We start from the raw sequence: 12,890 nt of genomic DNA on the forward strand, positions 1-12,890 counted from the left end.
AACATGAGCACAATTTTATTCATCATCTATGCAAAACAAACAAACAAACAAACAAACCTGTATAACTAAAGAGGGACAAAAAAAAACCCCTTAACTTACGGTAACATTTCATGAATTGTAATATTTACACCATGTTAGTAAGCTTCTTTCCTAACATATAACTGATAGCTTTTTTTCCCCCTTGATCCTTGTGAACATTTCCATTGATGTCAAACCAAACACTGAGGCATTCTCAAAGGTGTGGAAAGCATATATTTAAAAACTAGTAAACCTACTTACAGGTAACTCTATGCAAGGAGCAGAGGAATGCCAGATGCTACTACATATTTTCAGCTGTAGGCTTTTTTTTTTTCTCTTTCCAAATATCTATGATTCGAAAGCTTGCCACAAGTCCATCTGATTCTGAAACTGTTACCCTTTAAAGACTGTATATGAAAACAAAATAAACCTAGAGTATAGGGTATCATGCTCAGGCAACAGAGAGGACAGGAAGGATGATGGAACAAACATGCTTAGAAAACAAATTTCCTACAGAGAATTTAGTAACGATATTTTAAATGAAAACATATTGCTCCTGTTCTTAAGCAAGCTAAAATGTGAGCTTGTATATACAACTCTTTTTTTTTTTTGCCTTAAAAAAAATGGAAAAAAAAAGACTGAAGTGGATTGGTGATGGGCCACATGAAATAAATGTGTACCAATATTGCAAGGAAGACCTAAAAATTATAAGAGCTCAGTGGTGGAATTTATAAAACACTAGAATTTTTTTGATCAAATAATTTTAATATCCAATTGAACTATATTTCAAAAAATGTTAGGTATTTTAGACATTATTTTTGATATGTTTTCATGTAATAAATAATTTTTGATGACCATAGAACTATAAGATAAGGAAAGCAAAATCACTAAAGTATAGTAACAGTGCTGATTCATGAAAATCAGTCTTTAAAGGGGTAACCCCAAATTATGCAAAAACCAAGAGAACTCTAACTTAATTATGCTAGAAGCACTGTGTTGCAGCTTATTTCCAGTTATCTGCACAAAAGTGAAAACACATACTGTAGCTTTCAGAAAGACAGTGAAAAGGACACATAACTACCTTTCCCCAGGATGAGGTTGGGCAGCACAACAGACTTCAATTTTATCACTCCGCGCTACGTGGTATTGGACCGATACATCAAGTGTTTGTTAGGTTTTGTTTTTCAGTTAACATTAACGTAATATGACATTAACATATAAAAATATTTCTGGTGTTTTGACTTGCCACTCAGCCACAATCCATTCTCCAAAGTGCTGTTGAGGGCACTAACCAGGGTTCAATTTACAAATCAAAGTGGCTGACATAGAGTTCTGATGTCACCAGATGTTTAAGATCTCATTCATTAATACTGTGACTCCAGGACAAATATTTACATGCCTGCATGCGTTAAAACTAGAATGGTGTCTTTCTGACCAACAGGGTGACAAAACATATTTTCTAAAATTTCATTTTCCTAAACTCTAGTATTCTACTGCATACATAATACCTTCCTTGTGTGGTTTGTGTTTATATACTGTACATGTGACCAACAGTTTGAATAAGAAGTAAAATCTCCCTCCCCCCAATTAACCCCTACCAGTTGAGAATGAGAAATTAATACCCTACCTATTATTTTCAGGAAAAGAGGCCTTGAGAAGAATAAAACAGTTTGGTGTTTCTTTTTACTTACAGAAAATTTTACTTAGCTGTTACTTAGCATCCATGTATATTAGTCTCTTGGGAAATATGTGAAAAAAAATTCTTCAGGAGAAAACTCCCAATTAGTAAGGTTGGAACTCAGTGTAACAGAATGGTATTCTTAATTTATGTATTTTATTTATTTGTTTATTTTTAATTATCCTCTTGTGCCCCCTTACAGGTTCATTTCAGAATGGTCTGGCTGGTTTCTGGAGGACACAACAGTCTGTAAGTTTGGGAGGTCACTGCTGGAAGGTTCTTTTGATGTGCTCAAATACAGAATTGTCAGAGGAGTACAATGTTTTCATTCCATTAAAAAACAATGCTAGGCCTTGTTTGGGCCTGCCTGTGACTCTGTATACAAGTGTCCAGCAGCAAAGTTGCAGTAATTAAGTGTAAGAAGGATACTTGCACATTTACAAATATTCTCAGGGTCTCTAGCTCGAGCCACAAGTGAGAAACAACGAAGGAAATTTCGGTAGAATGCTTTAAACTTTTGAAGAACATTGATACACAAAGATGAGGAAATCCCTTGTGAAAGCATTTTGTTTTCTATGTATTTCCCAGTGGTGAATGTCTTACTGCAAAGTTCTTCCACATAGAACAGGCTTCTTCAATGGGAAAGATTCAGTACATGACAGTAGTTTTCAAATAAAGGCGTCCATCTAAAAGCAAACAAAAAAGAAAAAAAAAATCCTTAAAGCACGTACTCAGGGAAGAAGCACAGACAAATTCACAATCCATCTAGTCTAGTGAAAAGTTCATGCTTTGACTCAATCTTTTATATATCAGTGATTTAACATCTTTTACATATCCTTGAAAAGAGACCAACAATTACATGTGGTTTGTAAGATGAAAAAGGATGTCTTCTAGTACCCATAAATTTATAGTATTTGCTGACTTTGTACCAATTCCAAAATACAAAGAAAACTATCTTCTTGTGTATATTCATTGATTGCTGTTGAATGGCAACTATTCCTTTTTTGCTTGCAGAACCAAATTCTTCCTGCATGTACTCAGAGAAATCTCTATCATTAAAGATATAGTTCCCACCTAACACTTCAGAAGCATTATTAAACATACCATAGAATGTGCATAGGCATTTTCTATGAATGCTAGTTAGCTTATTTCATCAGTATCAGTGAACTATACCTTTTTTCTCTAAAAGAAAGATTACCCAAACAATTATTCTGTTAAGATCCAAGCACATCCTTCACTTTTTAACACTCAGTTGAGAAACAGATGAACAGTGAAGGAAGCCTGTCCTTTGAAAAGACACAGAAAACTTGAGAATACAAAAATCTACTTCCCTGGGCACATTTTAAAATATTTTATAAATAGTAAAACTGTCCTATGCCATGTTGTGACAAAACCAAAATTATTTGTATAAAATTAGACAATTAAACTATTTTCAAGACATAAATCAGGAGTGCATGAAATTCATGATTGTGTAGGGAGAAATCTTCCAGTAATTTTATAGGAGAAGAAAAAAAATACCTCTTCCATACCTTCCATAAGGCCAAAGGTAGGATCCACAGGGAAATCCTGAACACCACTAGGCTTTCTCTTAGGTTTACACAAATATGTGCATGTGTTTATGTGTGTATATGTTTATGTGTATGTGTGTGTGTTTATATGTATATATACAAATATATATGCATATATATGCATATGTATATATATACAAATATATATGCATATATATATATATATATATATATAAACTTTGCCCATTATACTTTAAAGTATATTTCTTAAACGTGTCTACAAGAGTATTCTAATTTATGGCCAGTTATAAGATCTCTGCCTCTATGGTAGCATTGCTTTTCTCAGATCAAGCATACACATTCTCTAAGAAGCAAAGAAAGCTGGGTGAAGAAAGATATGTGTATATGGCAGGGAAACATCCTTTCATACAATGTAGAGTGCAAATTCCCCTAGAAGGTCAGGAAAACTAGCTCATTTGGGAAAAAAAAAGATGCATATTATTACCAAATCACAAAAAGTAAATAAACATCTGCAAACAAACAAAAAAAGGGAGTTAAAGTAAGATAAGAGCTCATCTAGTCTAACTCCCTCACTTTATAAGAGAGGAAAGGGAAGTCTAAAGAGATTAATTAACTTGTCAAAGGGCACATAGCTAATTAATGGAGAGGTCTAAACCAGACCCCTGGTCACCTATTTCAGTGTTCTTTCAATTACATAATGATGCCTCCTACAGGTTTCTTGACTCAAGATCCATGAGGTTTAAGAAGAGTGTAAACATAACCCTTTCTAATCCTATTAATGTTAGCCCTAAAGGTAAGGACATATCCAAAACTTCACATACAGAAATAGGAACAATTTATTATAGAATAATGAAATAATAAATGACATCCTAGTTTAGTACCTACAAAATATTAAACATTTCAAAAATGAACTTTTTCTACAACCCATAGAAGAAATAGGAAATGAGAACTATAGGAACCTTAGTAATATTAATGTAAGTGCATTAATAAATTATGGAATGACTTGTAAATTGCTGGGTCTAAAATATTACAAAGGAGAGTATGAGGGGGCAGCTAGGTGGTGCAGTGGATAAAGCACTGGCCCTGGATTCAGGAGGACCTAAGTTCAAATCCAGCCACAGACACTTGACATGTACTAGCTGTGTGACCCTGGGCGAGTCACTTAGCCCTCACTACCCCACAAAATAAAAAAATAAAAATAAAAAATAAACAAAGGAGAGTATGAACTCTGATACCATTACCCATATAACCCATGTAGGGTTGTTGCTAAATAATGCAATAACAACTGATTAAATTGATTAATCAAACCATAAATCAATTTAGTGTAAAATAATTATTTAAACCATATTTATGATTTTAATGCTCTTTTATTTTCTGGAATTAGTGTATATATCAGAGTCACACTAGAGAAATAGATAATAATTAAATCAAAGATTCTTTCATTGATAGAATCCAAGCAATTGTTCTGTCTTTTTAATATTTTAAAAGTTTTTTTGGCAAATTATTAGATTGAAAGCTCCTTAAAGACAGAGATCATGTGTTTTGGGTTTGTTTTTTTTTTTATATCCTTCACAATGTACAGCATAATGTCATATGAATATAGGAGCTCAACAAATGTTGGCTGGTTAATATTCCAAATCAATTCCATTCAATTAATATTTATTAAACCCAACTGACCTTAAGTAAATTCAGTAAAAGGCAATTATGGACCAGATCTATGATCTTACTGTGATAAGAAACTTCTAATAAAGAAACTCTTTCTATCAACACACCTACTAGGCAAGTTGTACTCTTCAATATTTTGTTAGAGCAAACTGAGAAATTAAATAATTCACTCAAGGTATTCTAGTCATGTACGTGTCAGAGAAAAGATTTGAACTCAAGTCTTCCCAAATCTGAGACCAGCTCTCTTCCCACTATGTAATATTATCTCTCTGTATTATAGCCATCACATTTAGTTATAATGATAAGAATTTACCTAACTTGCACTCAATTATTTCTAAAAGCCCTGATGTCTTAAAATTATGTCAAACATAAAAGCCCAATTACAAAAGTGGAAAACAGGCACAAAAAAGTTCAGTTATTTTTTCTTTTGTTTTGTTTTCCCCAACCATGCAATAGGGCTACTGCCCTTCAATGGAAATCAACTGACTTTCAAAAGAAATTATACTTATTGCATAAGACATTGAATGCAATATGCAGACAGTAATAGTAACACAGGGTAAAAATTTAGGACCAAATTGTATTATTTGACTGAAAACATAGCATGGAAAAACATATTATTAAAAAGAGACAGTTTAAAAAAAATCAGAGGGAGCTCACTAATCAGTCCAAGAGGGAAATTTAATATGCTTTTTAATCTTTATTATACTGTCTTTAGTGTGTCACTTTATTCAACAATGATTATGGCCCACCCATAATTACTAGGATACTGTACAAACACAAGGCCCATCTTGAGTAAGCATTAATTAAAAATAACTATGGTACAATTTTTACTAAAGCTCTATTCAAATATTTCACTGCAGCATGGAGTTGATTTTGGCTTCTAAAAGCCTATTCTAAAAGAGCACAAAATCTGGCAAATGCTACCAAGCTGAAAGGAATCACAAGTAATGATTTGGGGGGCCACAGCCATCTACGAAGGAGCAATTACTAAAGTGTGGCATAGTTGTGACTACACTGGTCTAGAAGGAAGTCACACCAATGAAATCACAGATCTCTAGCACTACTGAGGAAGCTCATCACTATGGTTTGGATCACATGTAAAAACCTAGAATCTGGCTTCCCCTTTAAAAACATTTATACCCATTCTCACATTAATTGTGGACCAGAGTTTGCTATTATTCAGGCAATGGCCTAAGTTGTCCTTATGTGTCTGCCTTGACTGACCAATCACTCAGAAATTCTGTTTATCTATTTCTATCTTTCACCCATTAATTCTATTTTCTTCATCTTGATCAGTGTCTTTAAAAATCACTATATTTGTTTTCCTTTTATATGTAATTTTTTCAGTCTTTCCATCTCTCCCCAGATTCAGATCATTTTAAAAACAGAGTTTTCCCACTGTCTATAGAGATATATAGTAAAAGCTTGTTCATGGAACCAAATCGGTGGTCTCTGTTGCTCTTTGTATCACCTGTGCACTGAAGAGAGAGGAAAAAAGAAATTAAGCAAGGCCTTTTGTAAAAAGACTTTTTATTCTTCTGTGATGCATGAAGCATCTGCAATGGTTGAGCAAATCTAAGGAAAAAGCAATGAACACATAAAAAGTAATTCATTAAGTATGCATTTGAAAGCCAAAAGAATACAGGTAACACAGAGTGATGACTTTATTTTTCATTGGCTAAAATATGAAATCTGCTTGGATTTCATACACATGTAAAATAAGACAGTAAGTATATAAAAAATTAGAACTTCCAATAGATGCTATGTAGGATTTATTTGCACAAATAAATGATCTTGATGTTGTATTAATAAATACAAATTTCCTTCACCCCAACATTAATGTAGTCAGAAACTGATTTGAGGCTATATTATCCTATTAACTATATGTTATATACACATTATTTGTGGTATTAGTTTTCTTTTAATTCTGTCCTTCCCTCAATTGTTAAGCATCTAGAAGAGAAAACCAAATAAAGTATTTAGATACTTGGCATTCTATTTGGAATTTCTTAAAAATTCAGCTAAAACAAAACAAACCTACTTCTATAATGATATTAAATAGATAACAAGAATAAAGTTTTTAAAATATATATATACATCCTAACTGGCTCATAAACAAAAAACATTTTGAAGTTATTGTAATACTTAATATGAATTCCATATCTGATACAGTTATCAGGTCCTTTTTAATACAGATATGTCATATATTAACTTGTTTGACTAATGTGTCTAACAGATGGACAAATGTATCAAGCATTAAAGATGTCAGCTATAAACAGAGCCCACCTGCCACAGTTGGTATAGTTAAGGAACCTTCATAATTAAGTTATACTTAGGCCTCAGAGGTTTTCTGTAGTTGAATCCTATCTGCCTTAATCTTGTAAAAGGAATGTTGTGGGTAGAAAAAAAGGACTGTTTCTGGTCCTTTGTACCAAATCAAACATTAAAAGCAATTTTGCCCTACTATTTCCTCAGCTATATAGAAACATGTTCCTGGAAAACTTCAATGGCTTTAGAAAGAAAAGAAGCTTTAACTAGCTTTATATTTTTCTCAAAGAGTTATATTGGTCCAGGGACCTATAGTAAATAGCATCATATAGACATACACAGAGAGCTAACAACAGGCAACTGAATTATAGCACTATACTTCTATCTCAGGGTTCTGATGACAAACCACAAGAGTGAAAGGCTAGTGGCAAAAGCCCTGGGAAGGAATTATAGGTCCATAATTCAAACTGTGCCAGGTTTTTATTTTATATAATAACAGATCCAATACCTTCTCCTTCCCCTACTCTTCAAACAGCTACAGAAGTCATGGGGGCACAATGAAGGTACTGTCAAAACAAGTTGCATGCCCAGAAATTGCCACTGGAATGACTCGAGCATTTCCATGGCTGGGGGGCATCATAATTCAAAGGTCTGTTATTTGTATCTGGTAAGTCTGAGGGGTTATTTATTTATTTGTGGGTTTATTTATTTGTTTGTTATTTTAAGGCCTATACTTCATTTAGTGTACATTTCACTGAAATTTCTTTCACTCTTCTCCTCCCCCCCTCACTACACACACACACACACACACACACACACACACTCACACACGCACGCAATTTCTTTGCTTTATAATCTGATTATGTTTACACTGGTCATGGGGGAAAAATTGTTTGTACTGAGCCAGAGCGGCAGTGGAACTGTTTATTGACCTCTATCTCATTTGTTGAGAATAAATAACTAAACAACTGAACCAGTTACTAAGGGGTGCACACTGGCACTGACTTTCAGAGGCCGCAAGTGGGCAGCTGGATCTCTTAAGCCATGTTCAGATTGTCCACCTCGCAAATCCTAACTCAATGTGATCCACGTGGTGGCAGTGACATCCTTTAGGCCATGTAACCCTAATGGAATAAGAATAGGTCATGAATTATAAAACAGAGTCTCTGATGCCTGAAATATAAGAACAGCCCGTTCCCTTGGCAGTACTATTATTTGGCTTTCTACCGGAGGTTGGTATGATAGGAAAATCATCAAGTTAAACTTTGTGTATGGGAGTACTTAATTAAAAAGTCGTTTCTAATTAAAAGCATTTGGGAGTAGGGGTTGAGTGAAACTGTTTAAATTACAAATTCCTAATAGTTTAGAAGTCAGTTTTGACTTGATGCTTGGAGCTATAATTCAGCATGTGGGGAAAAATTTAGATCACTAAAGAGATTATGTATGCTTGGTTTTTCACTTGCCTAATTTTTTATTATTATTATATTGAGTGAGTTTTGTTTTAAACTAAAGGAATACTCAAAAATAGATGGTTAAAAGAGATTGCAGCTTTGTATTTTAAATTTTGAAGTTATATTCTAAATATTAAAAGCTTTTGAAAAAATATATAGCCTATATTTCAGATTTTTCCCCTCAATTGCTAAACTGGCTGGCATAAATGGCAGAAAAACTTACTTAAGTTTAGAAAGTGTTGTTCATATTACTTATGTTTACCTACCATACATAAGTGTTCTAGCTGGTGAAGGTTGTTTGCTTTTGTTTGTATTTTAAGGGGACACGGGGACTATAGAGGGAGTGTGTTCCTTAGGTATCTTCATTTTGGCTTCTCACTCATAATTACTTAGAATGTTCTATTCAACTTTTTCTCAAATATTACAATATATAGGTACAGGAAATAATCATTATATACAGGTAAGCACAGAACAAGAGCTTTTATCTGGGACACGACAACTAGAATTATAAATAGCTAAATAAGTTAATTTGAAAACATTAGAAAAAAAAGAAACATTTGTTTGATACCAAAGGGACTATGCAAAAATCACATCCTAAGATAACTTCCAGAAGGGAACAACTTAAGGTTACTTATTTGGAATAATGTTTCTAAAGAACACAACCTTTCCTTTGTGTAAAATATATAAAAGATCCCTGAAAAAGAAATGTGAGTGGAAAATGTATTACAAACATAAATTCATACTCTGCCCCTGTCTTGGATTTCATTGCCCCAAAGAACTCCATATCAGTCTCCTTTGTGGGGTTTATACAATGGCCTTAATAGATTGCATTTCCCATTATAAAGCTGCTTTATTAAAAATGGCATCTCATTTTTCAAAACCTACTCCTAGTCACCTGTAATGTCATGAAGTTGGTTGCTTTCAAAGAACAGTTGTTTGTGCAGGTTGGACTGTTCACAGGATCTCCAGGCCAGCACTGATAAAAAGCATCAGGCAAAGAAATTTTTAAGTGATAGAATGAGGTTTATTTATTTCAATAATAAGGGGTTAATGTGAAGTGTGGCATACTTCTAACCTTCCTTCCACGTGGTGTCTCAGTCGGGCAAAGTAAGAAAGACCAAGGAGTGACAACCAAATGGACACAATCCATGTGGTGTTTGAAAAGCCAATAAGAGGAAGTCAAAATAAAAGCAAACAAATAGGAACAGATGGGAAGGATCTTAGTGAAGTCATAGCCTCTCTTCTAAAAACCTCAAGAGGAAGCAGCTAATTAAAGAAAATATTATTTCTTAGTTCCTATAATTTTATTTTTAGAGTGAGAACATGTCACTGCCATCGAAGTGCAAAACTGAGACAAAAAGTCTCTGCTTACCCTGGGAAAGACTTTTAAGAGAGAATGATTCATTGTATCCATCTCTCTATTTCATAAAGACAAGAAATCAACATCTCTGGATTTAATGAAATGCAGAAAATGCAGAAGATAATAACATAATAAAAATCTTAAAAGTTTTAAACATTATTTTACTGAGGGCCTTCCTCCCTCAGTCCAACCCTCCAAAATACCTCAAAGTTTTAATGTTTAAGATTATTCTATTGGGTGAATATTGTTACTTTGCATATAGTATAATAATGCTTATACCTCAATTACATGAAATAATTTAAGTGGGTGATAAATTGGACACGGGTCTGATATATCATGGCTACTTCAAAGTATAGACCATGTTCAATCACTCATTTGTGAGCACTGTGCAAGAGAAAATTTTTCAATTACAACAAGTGTCAAAAAATTTGAAAAAATTATCAGGTATTAAACCTAATGATATTCAACTCTGATGATATTTAACCCTTCATCATCAGAAGTGGAGGAAGAGAAAGTTTGACAGAATACAGTCATAGATCATCGAGCTAAAAAAAATAGCTAGCTTTCCATTGAGAACATCAAATCCCCATCAAATCTCTAAGATGGCAACCACACTTCCTGCCGTCCCTTCATTTGCCCCATTTATAATCAACAGTCCAGAAAGAGGAGTTCACATATAACTTGTTAGTGAACATTACTGGGCAATTACCACTCAGCATTTAATCATTTGAAGCTTGTACCATGTTGTATCATATTATTATGCCACCTAGTCATTCCTATCCTAGTGAGTGCCCAACATCCAGGATGCTCTTCCTTTCTCAGGACATGGGTCATAGTGTCTCTTTCTTCCCAATCTCTACCCATCATTCTTGTGACTATAAATATGTTGATGACTTTTCCAGTACCTCATCCTCATAATTCTAGGATGTCCTCGGTTCTATGATGTCTACATCCACTCTGCGTCCAGCCCTTTAGTACCAATGAGCCCCTAAAAATATTAAAGGGAATCCTCTGGTGTATTGGATGGATCTACTATGGAGAATTTGGGGCTTAGAATTCCATAGGATGAGAAGACATGAAGGCATTGCTATTTGCATTAGGGAAGAGAATACACAAGAAAATGAAGTCACAGATCCAGAAAAAATCATCAAAGTATGCCAGTTCTATTTTAAAATTAAATGTCATGCAAAGTAAATATTAGTATAGCTGTGCATTTTGAAATTATTATACACATAATGAAATATGTTATCAATGTTTTTCATAGATTTGGAGATTATTTTCATTATATGCATTAAGTGAAAAAAATCTATATTTTTCAGGGAATTCATTTTTTCACAGTTTTACTTATTTTATTACAGCAATACTTATATACATTGGTGTTAATAAAGAAATTATAGCATAAATACATGTATATTTTATGTATAACTACTGCACTTTTTGTTCAATCATTTCAGTTGTATCCAACTTTTTGTGATCCCATTTGGGGTTTTCTTGGCAAAGATACTAGAGTGGTTTGCCATTTCCTTCACCAGCTCATTTTGCAGATGAGAAAACTAAGGCAAACAAGCTAAAATGCCTTACCCTAGGTCACACAGCTAGTCAGTGTCTTAAGGCCAGATTTGAACTGAGGAGTCTTCCTGACTCCAGGGCCAGTCCAGGGAGTCAGGTAGCTGTCCTACAAATAAAATCACCAAACCCTTCATATACCCACTATGTAATTCAGGCCTCTATCATTTTTCAACTGGACTTTTTTGCAACAGCCTCCTAATTGTTCCTCTTGCTTCCTGTTTCACCCCGCTCTAGTCCAATCTTCAAATAGCTGTCAAAATCTTCCTTCTAAAGCTTAGTTTTTACTATATCCTTAGCCTCCTCAGATGACTTACAGGAATCAGAACTAATTGTTTACTATTATTGTTCCTAAATCTCCTAGACATTTCTCTCTTTCTCATTGAAGTGACTGGAAGGAAGGAAGGAAGGTAGGGAAGGAGAGAGAGAGGAAGGAAAGGGAAGAACAAAGAAAAAATGGAGGGAGGGACAGAGGGAGGGAAGGAAGGAAGGAAGGAAGGAAGGAAGGAAGGAAGGAAGGAAGGAAGGAAGGAAGGAAGGAAGGAAGGAAGGAAGGAAGGAAGGAAGGAAGGAATAAATTAAGAACTCTATTTTAGTGGAAAAAAATATATATAGCATAAAATCTTTCCTAAAAACAATCAACTTGTGACCTTGCACAGCTCATTGTATTTGGCTCTTTTTGTGTCACAGTGTGAATCATTCTTTTTGGGGGAGCAGGGGGGTGGGGCAATGAGGGTTAGGTGACTTGCCAAGGGTCAAACAGCTGGTAAGTGTCATGTGACTAAGGCCGGGTTTGAACTCAGGTCCTCCTGATTCCAGGGCCTGTGCTTTATGCACTTTGCCACCTAGCTGCCCAGTGTGTCATTCTTATGCTGATCAGTTTCACAGGAGCTTTATATGACCAGCAATACTCAGATTCAGAGTTTGTGATAAACACATTTATTACTTACTATTGTATATAAAGGTTCTTTTTTAAAACTCCCTATGAATTAAAGAAACAAACAAATTCTATTTTTACTACTACTAGGACTGAGTGTTGGAAGCCACACAACAGCAGAGTGCTTTCCCTTCTCACTTTCCTTAGTGCTATAAGAATATCATAGAAATGAATTGAATTAAACCAATATATGAATCTAGAAAATGACAAGTTTTTCTTTTTCGTAACAGACATTAATTGCAATTCAGATGCACTTTTTATTGTTTTACTGTTTTGTTCTACATTTTTGATGTTTTATTATTTTTATTTATTTTCAAAAACATTTTCAAACTTCAAATGAATCCAATACTCACCAGCATCCTTAGTCACAACCTTTTTCTAACCCAGGGGCTCAAGAAGGTGCATTAACATTTTTTAA

General features: G+C 34.2%; 1 protein-coding gene across 3 annotated transcripts in view; it reads right to left on the reverse strand.

The window, feature by feature from the left end:
* Positions 1-339: 339 nt before the first annotated feature.
* The window catches only part of DACH1 (dachshund family transcription factor 1), a 494,873-nt gene continuing 482,322 nt past the window's right edge, over positions 340-12,890 (reverse strand). For all 3 annotated transcript variants that reach the window (XM_043998547.1, XM_043998546.1, XM_043998545.1), the window contains one exon: positions 340-2,382. In XM_043998547.1, coding sequence (XP_043854482.1) covers positions 2,345-2,382 — 38 coding nt within the window. In that variant the 3' untranslated portion in view covers positions 340-2,344. The remainder of the gene's footprint in view (positions 2,383-12,890) is intronic.

The sequence above is a fragment of the Dromiciops gliroides genome, chromosome 3, assembly GCF_019393635.1.
Source record: "Dromiciops gliroides isolate mDroGli1 chromosome 3, mDroGli1.pri, whole genome shotgun sequence".
Lineage (NCBI taxonomy): Eukaryota > Metazoa > Chordata > Mammalia > Microbiotheria > Microbiotheriidae > Dromiciops > Dromiciops gliroides.